The sequence below is a fragment of the Ruditapes philippinarum genome, unplaced genomic scaffold (genome assembly GCF_026571515.1).
Source record: "Ruditapes philippinarum isolate M1 unplaced genomic scaffold, ASM2657151v2 ctg553_1_1_1_1, whole genome shotgun sequence".
Taxonomy (NCBI): domain Eukaryota; kingdom Metazoa; phylum Mollusca; class Bivalvia; order Venerida; family Veneridae; genus Ruditapes; species Ruditapes philippinarum.
In genome coordinates, this window is record NW_026852589.1 from 505,001 (window position 1) to 518,878 (window position 13,878).

Sequence of the window (13,878 nt, forward strand, 5' to 3'; positions counted from 1 at the left end):
TAAAGATTTGAAAATTAATATTTTTCTTATTTAAGGCATTGCAATAAGTTTTTAGATAACGGTCAAAGATAGTAAAATAAGTTCTTATTTCACACTTTCCAATGTCGTTAAAATTTAAGATGTTTAATGAAAGATATATGAGTTAGGTTGTACCTTAAAGTAAACTGTCTAAAGGTGCTGTGTTTACATCGGATATATTTTTCACCTCAACATTTCTTTACCATTTGAGGGTGATATTGTTGATATTCAATTGTCTTTCACTCTTGTGCGAGGGCAAGATAATAAAGAATTGTTTTATTTAAGAGCACTGTGCATATTTTTACATTTTGATGCATTATTTCAAAAGGCAGAACTATTTTGAACATATTATACACACATTATGTTGTTGGAATGGTAACTATATTTCTCAATGAAGTTAGAATTGTTAACATTAGATTTAAGTATCTGCCTGTCTGACTAAAAAAATCAATTTAAAATGAATCAGAAAAAAAAAGTTTTTAGGAAATATATGTTGGAATTATTTAATTAATATTTATCTATAATATGAATGATTCATAAATCACTCAAGGTTAAGACAATGTAATTTGTTATCAGGAATCAATTATGCAAATGAACGTATGCAGGACGCAATCTCGTGTGTTATATTTGCCTAAATGGTGTTGAAATATACTATGGCCCAAATTATTAAGCTACTGGTTTGTAAATAATTAACGCAAGTGATAACGGAACAATAAATAAAAAATGTTGTTGTTTTTGATGTTGATGTTTTCATTTACAAATTGTGTTATTTACACTTTCGTCGGCTAGCTTCTTTATTCAAGTTTATGTGATATTTTCCCAATATTCTATTTAAAAAATTTGCGCATTAAATGATTTTCAATATAATTCCAACTCTCTTTAAAAAAGGCAAAACAATTGTGTCGACGGATTAGGGCTGTGTTTATTCCTACAAATACAGATCAAATAGTTGTGTTTTTATGAAAGAAATCGAACTTTTATATTCCATACAATGAGCTGTCATTTAATATTGACAAAAATGTTCATTTTGTTTTTTCTGTTGTAGTAACACTAAGTGAAATTTCGTATTAAATATTGTCATTGTGCTAAGCCAACGCTACATCACTTACACCTTATACTCCTTTATTATCATGTAGCTAAATATATACACAAGTGTCAAGTGAATCTATCAACTTATCAAGTTATTTTGACCAAAATTTGAAATAATGCAGTATTGTATTTTTATAGCGCTTACCGACTAGAATTACCCTTGAATAACATCTGTAAGATATCGCGATATATATAACAAGTTAGTCATTATATTGATTTGTCAGTTTAATACTTTAAACAAATATCTAAGGCATTACATTTTTCAAAAGCACGATTTGGTACTGAAAGAAATTGTAAAAACAAAATAACCATGATCTTTCTGTGCGGAAATTAAAATGTTGGTTTTATCTTAGATCAGTTTTAATGTTTACATTAAATGTCATTTATTTTCCTCGATTTGTAATAAATCTGATTTTGTTTGAAGCTTTATTCCAGCATTAAACCTTGATCTGCTAATAAAGAATTGCATACAATAAAATAGAAGTTATTTTATTTCGTTGAGTCTTAACGCAACATATGCTGCGCTTAAAGAACCTTAAGAAAAGTGTTTATCTGTTGAATTTGTTTGAATTATTCTTTAAAAGTCAACCATTTTCAAAAAATATTAGCATTATCGCAGTCCATTACTAGTGAAAAAGAATATGAAATAAAAATGATATATTTTGGTATAAATTTAATACGAAATGAAGATAACATTAACAGAATCGAACTTAAATCAATTTTGGATAAAGATATCATAATCCTCAACGGTCCTAGTACCGGTATTACATTGTTAAAAACTTAATCTATTTCTACTAGGTCAATACTCTTGCCAAGTATTACATATGTTTAAATCCACGTATAACTAATTAAACAAGCAGTATCTTATTGTTTAATTTGTACTCATTTAAAAACGTATGGAGTCATACAAGTTTTTATTAGGCAAATTAATATCCTAGACATTGTCCAATAAATCATTGAATGAACAAAATGTTGCTTTTAAATAAATATGTCAGAAAACATATTTATTTGTAAAGTGCATGTTTTGTCCTTGATCTCAAATTGAAGACGGAGCGAGATTGACTTCGTTAGAAATTTAGACTAAACACTAAATGGTGAAAAAACGCCTGCTTTATCTGTAAGAAATAGTTTGTTTACAGAATGTAGAGTTTTCTTGTAATTTTCTGAGGTCATTTAACTAAAAGGCATGGTGTGATAAGACCTTTCAAACGTGACATCATGTCAAACACAAATTATTAAAGATTAAATCAGCATTAATTGTGTAAAGGAAAATCTGCCAAAGTACATTCAAGGACAAGTCATGTCACAATTTATCTAAACAAAAAGATTAAACATCGACATGAAAAGTAAAATATATATGGACACAATTTATGCATCTTTGATTCGTGCTGCTTGTACTAGAATCTTAATTATGTAATGGAGCTCTCTCTAAGTTCATAAATATAAATAGATATTAATTCACAAAAAAACACCTTAGTTCTTTATATTTTTAGACGAACGTTACCGTATTTATTATTTATGTTACGCAAAATGTAAACTTTCTTGGACAAATTCACAGTAACATGAAACATGTAACGCATGAAACATGTAACGTTATCAAACGACATTTAACACATTCTTCAAAAAGTGTTGAATTGTTGAAGTTTCATTAAAACTGTATATGAAGCTAAATATTGTATTCGCTAAAATAAAGAAAATTTAGCTTAATGGAAATGACGTCAATTTTTAATAACAAAACTCTAATGATACTTTTATTTTCTATGGAGGAAGATTCACAAGAAGGAACTTTAATATTTATCGAATTCTCTCCTTTAAAAAATTCACAAAAAAACAAATGTCATATCAAGTTTCATACTTAGCACGTAAAGTCATTACATCATTATTTTCTCACTTTCTTCAAACTATTTTAGTTGTTAATTACAATTAGTACTTTCAGAGGTGCTTATATGTGCGGGTTTTAGCTACCTTATGTCAAAGAACGTGCTAGAGATCTTATGCCACAAATGTGATCTTTACTACAGTGGCTGGTGAACAATATTAATGTCAGCTTAACTCTCTGGAATCCGTTCCTAGAAAAACAAGCATTCAGCAATGAGTGTCCGGAAAGAACGGTATGCCCATGACGGGCTTTAAAACCAAGCAGCTAGCGATTTTTTGATCGTACATCACCTGTATATGTGTCTAATTTCTGAAACCAGTTTCTGATTATTACATCGTATATTTCCCATGAGCCTGGAAGAATATGTTTAGAATTTAATTATGATTCCATTTATTAAAGAGAAATTGAGAGCCAATGACCAAATTGATTTTCAAATATTAAAGATTACAGTCGCTTACTGTTCTTAATAAATTTCTTTAAAACATTTTGGAATACACAGCCAAAAAAAAAAAAAAAAAAAAATCTTTTGTTTAAATAATTTGCTGCTTTCTCGTATTTGGCGGTTTAAATCCCATGACGAAGTTTGGTCCTTTCTTGAGAGAAGGCTATATGCTTAAGGGGAGGTATGTGTCTCTTCTCGGGTTCTTGCTTGTTTTGCCTGAACAAATGTTTAACCTTCTATATTGAAACGACACAAACTACTGAAACAACATTTAGTTAACTCAAACAGTTAAAAAAGGAAAAAAGGTGGTAAAGCCAATACCACTGTAAGTGTAAAATGTTCAATTGGTAACACGTTAGTAAGTATAACGTTGATATGTTGAATCCTTTCAAGAACAGAAAGAAGAATAAAACCGATATTCAATTGGAACTAGTTTGAACTATCGTCCTAAAGGCTTTAACATTTATTCATTCTCTGTTCATAAATAAACAAAAAATACTGAAATTTTACAAGGTGTTGTGGGTAAACGCATATTAGGGAAATCGGAATCGTTAATTAAATTGCATGCGTTCTAAATAATAAATTTGTGCTTGTGATTCTAAATGATATAAAACAAATTAATCTCGTTTCATGTGAGTGTTTAGTAGCACTATGGCAGGTAAGATTAGTAAAATCATTTAAGACAAAATATAATCACCGCATTATTGTGTAGTATTCTTGTTGTTAATAATCAAATAAAAAAGAGATAAAATCTATAAGGCATGAAATTGTAATGAAAACACCAAAAGGTTTTACAAATGATTCATCAAAAATGACATGAGGGACAATATTAGACATAGCAAATAAAAACGTTGTATTTAAAGAAAGAGTCCTTCCAAATGGCATCCAAATGATCAGATATGTTGTTTTTCATTTATATTGTATTGAATAAATGGATATATAAATACACATTTTAAACGCAACAAAAACGATAACATTACTTTGAGAAAAGTTTAAACAAACAAATTTAGATATTGTTTAAGATATCACGCACTTTGATTGTACATAAAAGACTGTTTTCAATAAAAGCTGAAATAAATCAATTCTTTGACAATCTTTGATGAGTTATAAGTGATGTACAAGTGTCTTTCTGCTTTGTAGTTTAGCTTTGAAGTTCATCAATATATATTGCAATACAAGTAGCGTAAAATTTATATGCATTTGCTGCCAGCCGAAATGTAACGAATCAAAACTGTTGGTTAAATTATGCTTTAAAATTGGATTATCATTTTGAACATTTTGGTAAAACTTCCTTTTAAGTACTATTAAAATTGAATATGTTTCATGAGGATATATTTACGAAGTAATATAGCTGTTGTATGATATTTTAATTATAGTCAAAATCCTTAATTAATAATTTTCAAAATGCGAAGTTCTAAGTAATGATGTATTATATTGTAATGGTATTAACATCTACGTTTTTGTTTCGTTTATTTGTTGCTGTGGTTGTTCCGTAAAGATAGATTCATGTCATCCTTATTACATTTTATGACTTTTACCTGACACACAATATTTACATTTCGGCATTATGTCTTCTAAACATTCCAAATTGCTTATTGCAATTGAAGTCTGTTTCACATGTTCAAAAATTGTTTTTCATTCCCTAACAGCATAACGTTTAATGCAGTTTAACCCTTGTATTCAAGTGACTGTCCTCGAGAAAGAACGTTTCATTAATGATTTGTCGGCATTTCTAAAATTTGTCATTGAAACATTTTGACAAATGCATTGCAACCAAGATTTGTCAATCCAAGTATTGTTGAGGATTTGTAAAAAGTATTTTTGCTTTTTTATTAAATGAAAAATAAAAAAAACTTTCTCCAGGGAAATAAAAGTGTTGTTTTGTCAAATAAATTGAATTATATTTAATTAAATTTGTGTTAATGAAGTTGATTTAATTAAGTATGTGAAGTTATTGGATTTGGTCAATGTTTTGTGCCGAAACTAATTAGGCATCATCTTAAAAAGTCATCTTTATTGCAATGAAAAAACTTAAAGGAATAAAATGAGTATAGTGTTGAAATTTTCTTAAAATACATTTCTTCACCAAACGATCTCTAGAACCTTTGAAAGTTTTACAACCATCTCCTTTCTAGTTATTCAAATCGGTCACTGTCATTTTTCTACCATGTTATAGCATAGAATAGTACATGTATATCTACAATATTTTAAATTATCTACCAAACTATTTCTTTATTCTTGTTATTATCGTTATACATATGAAACAAAGATACACTTTGCTGATCTATAGATGATACATTACCCGTCTGTTGATAATACAATTCAAATTAAAATCATCAGACTGTTTAATCTCATTAAGAATTGTTCGGCAAACTGACATAAATGTGTCTATAAAGCAAATTACTTTCAAATTTACAACAAGGCTTTACCGCTATCTTTCTTTGTGCTTTATATATGTGATAAAACAGCTTACAAATTTAAATTATTGGTTAAATGGTTATTTAATTTTAAGGTTTGCTGCCTGGGGAAATTATCACCTTTTCATCCAAAACATGTTACTGTTACATTTAATATAATTTCTGTTTTTTAACTATGCATACGTATCAGTCCTATTATTTTGATTGTGTCTAAAATCAATTATATTATGGTTAAGATTTTTCCTTTTTGTTTAATTTAAAGAAGCATATATTTCGGCAACGTCTTTCCTCTTATATGATGTAAATCTTTTCCAGGAAACCTAAACTTGTGAAACATAGATATTAGTTATATAGGATACATTCACATTATTAAGACGAGCTTACTGCTTTGTTTCACATAAAGAGTATAGACATGTTTAATTGCATACCTGCACCAGGTTCATTGTATAGCTAAGTTCATAAATTGTGTTATCTCATTAGATAAATGTGTTCTGTGTGTGCTTTTATAATCGTTAGCATCAAATAATATGTTATATAATACGAAAGCTACCATATCATATATAAATATCTAATAATATTTAATTAAACGAATATTCATCTTTTTTCAGACTTAAGCAGACTTTGGGAGGAAACTTATTTTAGTCGACATAAAACCTACTAATAAGAGAAAAGTGTATCGAGTGTCAGCATGGCAGAAATAAACACGACAGTCGTACCATTTAATTCTACATCAAGTTTATATGAAAATAAATCCCAGAACGGCAGTGATGTTGACTTAGAAGAGGACCTGTATGAATTTGTTTCTGTATTTGTCCCTTTATTATGGGGAATATTAACGGTTGTGGGAGCTTTTGGTAATGCTCTGGTAATTTACACGCTCGTAAGACATGGTGATAAGAACGCTACAAATTACTTTGTGATAAATCTGGCTATTTCGGACTTTGCTTTTGTTGTAATAGTCGTACCTTTCACAGCTACGCTTTATGCACTTCCAGAATGGATATTCGGAGATGGAATGTGCAAGATCACTATGTACATGATTTATGTAAGTTATATTTTCCAAAATAATAGCGATAGCTTTTTATGCCTAAAATGAAATAGTACATATACCACCTAAAGAACGTCCCAAAACGACAGAATTGAAAATGTTGTAGGCTTCGCTTAATTGAGTCTTAGTACTGGTTAATGCAAAATATTGTCCATATCTCTTGTTCCTGTTTAAGCATTATCAAACATTTGAGCATAATAATGGAGAAATGTTGATTTAAAAAAAAACATCCAAAGATATATTAAAACGTTTATCCCCGAACAATTCCTTATCTAATTCATAGAATGATACGAGTACGTCAGTTGTTTAACTATTAAGCCACAATTAAATTTTAAATATGATGATGACGCGATTTTGTGAATAAGCTGTTGAAGGGAATACAATACACTTCTCGGATCAATTGCTGTATTTTGATAATCCGAATTTGAAGCATTCCTCGGTAACTTCAGTCATTTGTAAATCCAGCAACATGGTAATTGTAATTTTCAAACGCTGAATTAAGATATGGCACGTGCCATTCTTTGAAAACCGTTGCCAAAATATAAGTTACTTTTGCTTGTTACATTTCTCTTAAATGTAACTATATTTAAATATGATCACTTACCGGGTAAAGAAAACAAAAAATGATTAGTTAAAGACTTAAAGAGTTAATTTGAAAACATAATTATGTGTTATTGTCATTTTGACTAAACGCATGTTATTTTTGATATATAATATCGTGTGATTTCATATTCCATTTTCATAACGTTAGAAATTAAACATGACGCGGGCCATTTATTTTTTTCATAACTTGTGAATATGTGCATGAACACCTAGTGAGAATATCCATATATATGTTTACAATTGCAATTCATTGATAGGTCTCATTCCTTACATTCTTAAAAAAAAATCAGTAAAAGTACGTGCTCGTTTTATATACTGCGAAACGATATAAATCGACAACAACTTACAAAACAAAAATTGATTTTATCATAGAAGTTACGCATCAAAAAATAAATGATACCGAGTAATTTGACACAACGTTTTATCAAACAAGGTATATGATTAATCATTAATTCGTCTTACTGAGTAGGAAATCACAAAGATAAATGAACTTTCGTGATCCTTTAACATTAATCTCGTTATATTCGCAATATGTTGTTTATTTTATGCTGTCACGTCATAAAATACTGAACCTCTTAATTGTACTCTAATAATGTGGAACTATGTCAGAATAAAAGCTTCATAAGAAATTAATCACGCTAAATTACTGAAATAGAGTACAAATACAACAGTAAATTTGTATCAAATATGTTTATGAAAGTAAATATATATAATAAATATTTAGGATTACTGCAATATATCATACATATATACTATATCTCCAGTATTGCGGTTGATAAATTACTCATTTTGTGTCTGCCTGAAAAGTACCGACATTTTTTTATATTCCTGAACAATTTCCTTGTTGAAATTTGCATTAGGACTTTGAAACGTATTGTTATCTGTCTGAGATAATATCATGTTGTCTAAGTACCAAACCGACAAATTAAGAACGAATATACGAAAATAAATGTTACAAAAATTAAATATTAAAGAATATAATAAAAAAGATCAGCAAAGAAAGGCGGCATTCAGTGTAAACTGAACACAATGAACAAAAAGAAAGTTGACATGTACAGAAGACAATAGTAATACTTACTCAATTTAAATGCAAAACTGACAAAATCTTAAACAGATAACATACATTTCTTTTTTTAATGAACTTATTTAATGACATAATTTTTGAAAGTCAGAACGAACGACGCAAATTAATAATCAAAACATTTCTTTTTAACATTGAAATAATAATAATAATAATAATAGTAATAATAATAATAAAAATTGTAATAATAATGATAATAAGAATAAGGTACGGATTAAGATAAACTTATATTTATCAATTTTCATTCTCTCAAACATTGATTGTCATTAAAACTTTGCTTAGGGTGATCGCTTTAATAAAAAAATAATTGAAAATAGATGTAAGCTGCGGCAGGTGATGGGCATATTTAACACGAAAGCTGCATTGAAAGCGATGTTACCTGAGGCAAACTATAAATAATAGCATCGGTACATTAATCATGTAGTATGGAGCAGGTGTTTGCTCATATATCTATGCAAATCACGTGACCTGTTCTATGTCGCGGAAATTAAATGGGACAGGTAAGGGAGGAAATGGGAGCTTAATTTACATGTTACTGTCATAATTCCAATAAGAATATGATAAGAGCACCTTGTCAGACCCCCTGCCGGAGTTTATTTCCATCCATATCAACAATATAGACAGGTATAAAAAATATTCAATCAATATACTTAAGAGACATAATGCCTATCCAACTGTAAAAGGTTAGTGAACAGGTAAAAATAAAAACTGCTGGACAATTTGACCTAATTGTCTTCAATTTTATATTTTTACTAAAAAGAAGAACAATCTATAGGTCCAACGTAAATTTCAATACAAAGCCTTCAGTATGTATCGGTAACTCTTGCTAACGCTAAGTATTAAAACGAGTCGGCAGTCCTTTTTATAATTAAGATGGTTTTGTTATTGTATCATAAACATTTTCTATTATAAATTATTAGTCAAACACTATTACAAAAGCTAATTTTTTGAAGTATATTACTAATTCGACTGAACTTGACAGTGAAAAAATAAGCATAGTGTCACTCAATTTGAAAGGTCTGACCTGCCTGTGTGAGGAAAATGGTTAAACTTGCCATAAAATAACAAACTTGATTCTCGAATTTACAAATTATTCTGGTTATATTGTTCTCTTTCCATACGTGAATTGGCAACAATTTATCTAATGCCGTATATTAACGACTGTGAAGTGGTTCGAAGTTATAAGATAATTTCGCAGATAAGTCATACGAAAATATTGTTTTTCTTTCTCGTCAAACTTTTTATTTGTATAATGATCAGAAACGGTGAAGACAACATATTTACATATACATGTACTTTGGACAAGTTGTGAAATAGTCTTAAGGTTCTGTCATTTTATTTATAACTGGGTTATAGAATAAGTTGCTTTAAAGCCGTATTTATATGACTTAGAAACAGCACAGCTATTTTCACTAATACAAAAATAGTAAATTATCAAATGCAACATACAGATGAATAAACCTTTATTGTGTTTCCCTTAAGGACTTTAAGAGTAAATAAATTAAATTTAATGTAAGTGCACTTATAGCCAGATTGTTTGTTTGCACAGATGAAGCCAATTCATAAGTTTAAAAAGTAAATTATCTTTGCTAACATAACAATAAAATAGAATGCAACTGTTGAATGCAACATGACGGCTTCAGACACGATTTAACATTCATGCTTCGAAAAATGTGTTTGATATTGTGTATGTATTCATTAAAACTAAATGTCATTTTAATAGATACTTACTACCATTTTGGCAGGAAAATAATGCTTGCTAGCCAAAATAACTGTATAATTCCAGGTGCATTTTAGTTTTAATTGCCCCCTGATCAGGTGCTCCTCTTCTGCCACTTGAATGTTTATTAGTATATATGATAAAATGTATCGGGTATTATTTCAATAGCACATTCTTTAAAACGCATAACGTGATTTGGAAAACAATTTCTCCTTTAATTAATTTTCGTATAAAGATATGGTATATCATTGCCACATGCACAACATCTGCCTGTGTACATGAAAAAAATTCAGAATAAAAGAGGTTAATTACAACAACACTTACAACGTTTTTCGAAAAAAAATCCACATAGATCTTCAACATATACATTTCCATTTATTATCTTACACGGACACCTGTGTCTTTTTTCTGGGCAATCTTCTTTAATTGATATTTTATCTTAATTTATACATGCATGTTTATCACATAGTGCAAATTAATATGTAAAAAAATGTTCATTTCAGTTTTTATATAAATTGTTGGTTTAAAACAATTTTGATTTACTATTGATAGAATAACTTTGTAGAAAAACGATTATTTCATTAATGGCATTAAAATAACAGTTTTTATGTCCTTAAGTAACATTTACTCGTATGCTTGACAGGCAGTTTACTTGAAATATATGTATACTGTATATTTACATGTCTATATGAATAAATTCATTCAGTTTATTATAATTATTATGATATCTTGTATTTCTGTTTTTATACAGAAACTTAAAAACTTTAATTTAAAAGAGGTAGTACATCTCCGCAAAATCAATTGCTGAATGATTGATTGTAAGGGTTGTATGTTCAAATCGCGTCTCTAGAAGCTTACCAATTATTGTTTATATTCCTGGCTTGTTCCCGATGTAACTATGTTGCTGTTTAACATATAATTTAAATGGCATTGATGTTTGAGTTAGTTAAATTGTACTTTACACATGACAGGTAACACTGCACGCAACATGTCTCACGTTGATGGCGATGACGATCGACCGATACTGTGCAATCGTTTATGCCGTCCAATCACGAAACTGGAGAACAACACAGGTCTCTCTAATTGTTTGCCTTATAGTTTGGTTAGGTAAGTTTTTATTGTGCAACTATTCTTTGTTGATATCGTTTTCTTCAAATACTAAAAACGTTTCTTTTTTGTAAGTGATTGAATTGATTTTATGTAAGTATTTTATGCTTTGTTGGAATTGTGTTAAAGTTCTACAGGAGTACCAATACGACAGATATTTTAAAACCTGTAAATCATAACGGGTTAATTATCGAACACATTTACACATATGTACGCTTAATTGTTTTCGGTCTTAAAATTATTTGATCAAATTGATAAAATGTCTGAAAAATAATAAACATACGTATTAGCCTTTATTGCATACTAAAATGTTTTTTTTAAATTGTGTGTTTATCATTTTCTTTTAACATATCCACAGTGTCATTTGTGGTATCTCTTCCATTTGCGATTTACTTCCGGACGGTCACGGATGACAGAGGTATCACATATTGTATGGACCAGTGGCCAAACCCGCAAGAGGTTTATGGAAAGATTTCAATTATTGTTGTAGTGTTTACAACATATGTTGTTCCACTTTCTGTCATCATTTACAGTTATGCCATGATTCTGAAGACTTTGTGGAGGAATAAAATGGCATCTGGTGTAAGTAAATGAGGTGAAATTGAGGAAAAGGTTTTGAGATTTGAGTGTTTGATTATGTAACATTATACTGTTTATTATGAAATCGTTATACATATAATCCGGGTCAATCTTAGGTGCTAAATTGATGTTGTTCAAAATATCAACCGTGCGATCAATTGATTATGCAATGTTTATATTTATATTTCTGTATCTTAAATGGAAAGTAATTCACGCATCAAAGAAACGACATATATGACAAAACAAAGACAAAATCACGTAAAATGATTATATGTACTTACTTTTTTATTTTTTTTGTTCTTTTGATTAAATGATAAATATGCCAGCCACTGATGTTTAGCAATAATGTGCTCGTTTAATAAACTACAGCTTAAATCACGGGATTTGTCAAACACAAGCCCCTGCTTTTCTACATAATACTTGTTAGAAAATGTAATACAACATACAGATATAATTTTATTAAAGATTAATGCAAATCATGAATTGAGTATCATTCAGTTGGTATCAATCAGGGAAACTTCTTTTGTGTAAATGTAAGGATTCGAAGTTTAAGAAATGCAGCTTTTGTCTGTACCTGTTGATGAAATACTCATGTATAACAATTTTTTTCTTTTTTTAGCAGAATCATAGTAACGGAATTACTTCAAAGAAAGCCCAACAGCAGGAGAAGAGGCGGAAACGTGTCACGAAACTTGTTGCGTCCGTAGTTATTGTATTTGCCCTATTCTGGCTTCCAATACATATTTTGAATATGTGGTTCAAACTGGACCCCGAAAACTTTCCGAAAACACCTACCATGTTAATGTTTAAGATTGCGTCACATACTCTGTCTTACGCTAACTCTTGCGTTAATCCATTCGTGTATGCTTTTCTAAGTGATGGTTTCAGAAAAGCATTTAGAAAGACCTTCCCGTTTATTGCACAGCGGTATAAAATATGTGGCGGGCCAGCCGATGAATACGTAAGTCAAGTTGGATTAAATGAACGACCGACTGAGCAAACTAAAGCCTCTATGAATATTGTAAATATGGAAGAAAGAAAATTAATGCAGACTGACTTGTAAGGATTGAATACTGGATAGTTGTGAACCAAATAAAGTTATCGTGTCATTTATTGATTGATTATTTCCCTAGGATTACAGTAGACGTTGATACTCTAGTGCTTTAATAGACTTGATAAAAAGTAAGAATTGTCATCGAGTTCAATCAATTGTCCAAACTGATATATTGATGTACAATTTCCTCGACATTCAGCTGAAGAAAGATGTCGAATAACGTATTTATTCCTAGGTAAAGAAACTATTATCATTAATTAAGTGTATATCTTATCTTTGAAAACACATATTAATGTTGTAATTTGCAAAGTTTTATTTTTCCGAAATGTAAATGACTTTGTATGTTTAACTCATTTTCTGTTACCACATATGAATATCAACATTTATATCATAATATTATATTTTATACACTTTGTGACAATTTATAGCTGTACCATTTAAATTGATTTCCGAAAAATCACCCTTCACCCGTATGTTTGTTTGAACGTTAGAGCATTTCATGATCATATTATTATAAATATATTCATCAACTTTTTGTTAATAAATTGCTTAACTTGCTTCTTCCATTACGTTGGTAAGATTTCTTGTACACTTCTTTTTCTTATCTTTACCTTGGTAATATTGCAAGCTTATTTCATTTCGAAAGCATCATTTGCGATAAGGAATAATAACTTAATATATGTTAATCGATGTGAACATTAATATCAATCAATTGAGAAACATACAAAATAAACAATATTACAAAGCACAAATAATAAAATTCAATTTTATTTAAAAAATAAAAAATCACCAATTTTATTTCAAAACAATGTCTTATCAGATATTAAGATACGGCACATAT

At 29.2% G+C, this 13,878-nt stretch overlaps 1 protein-coding gene across 3 annotated transcripts in view; it reads left to right on the forward strand.

The window, feature by feature from the left end:
- Positions 1-13,615, forward strand: part of LOC132717942 (galanin receptor type 1-like) — a 36,256-nt gene extending 22,641 nt beyond the window's left edge. For 2 of the 3 annotated variants that reach the window (XM_060701538.1, XM_060701531.1), the window contains exons 2-5: positions 6,454-6,890; positions 11,269-11,404; positions 11,763-11,986; positions 12,603-13,615. In XM_060701538.1, the coding sequence (XP_060557521.1) occupies positions 6,534-6,890; positions 11,269-11,404; positions 11,763-11,986; positions 12,603-13,046 (1,161 nt within the window). In that variant the 5' untranslated portion in view covers positions 6,454-6,533 and the 3' untranslated portion in view covers positions 13,047-13,615. The remainder of the gene's footprint in view (positions 1-6,453; positions 6,891-11,268; positions 11,405-11,762; positions 11,987-12,602) is intronic. The other variant, XM_060701547.1, reaches the window with a different exon arrangement.
- Positions 13,616-13,878: the final 263 nt, after the last annotated feature.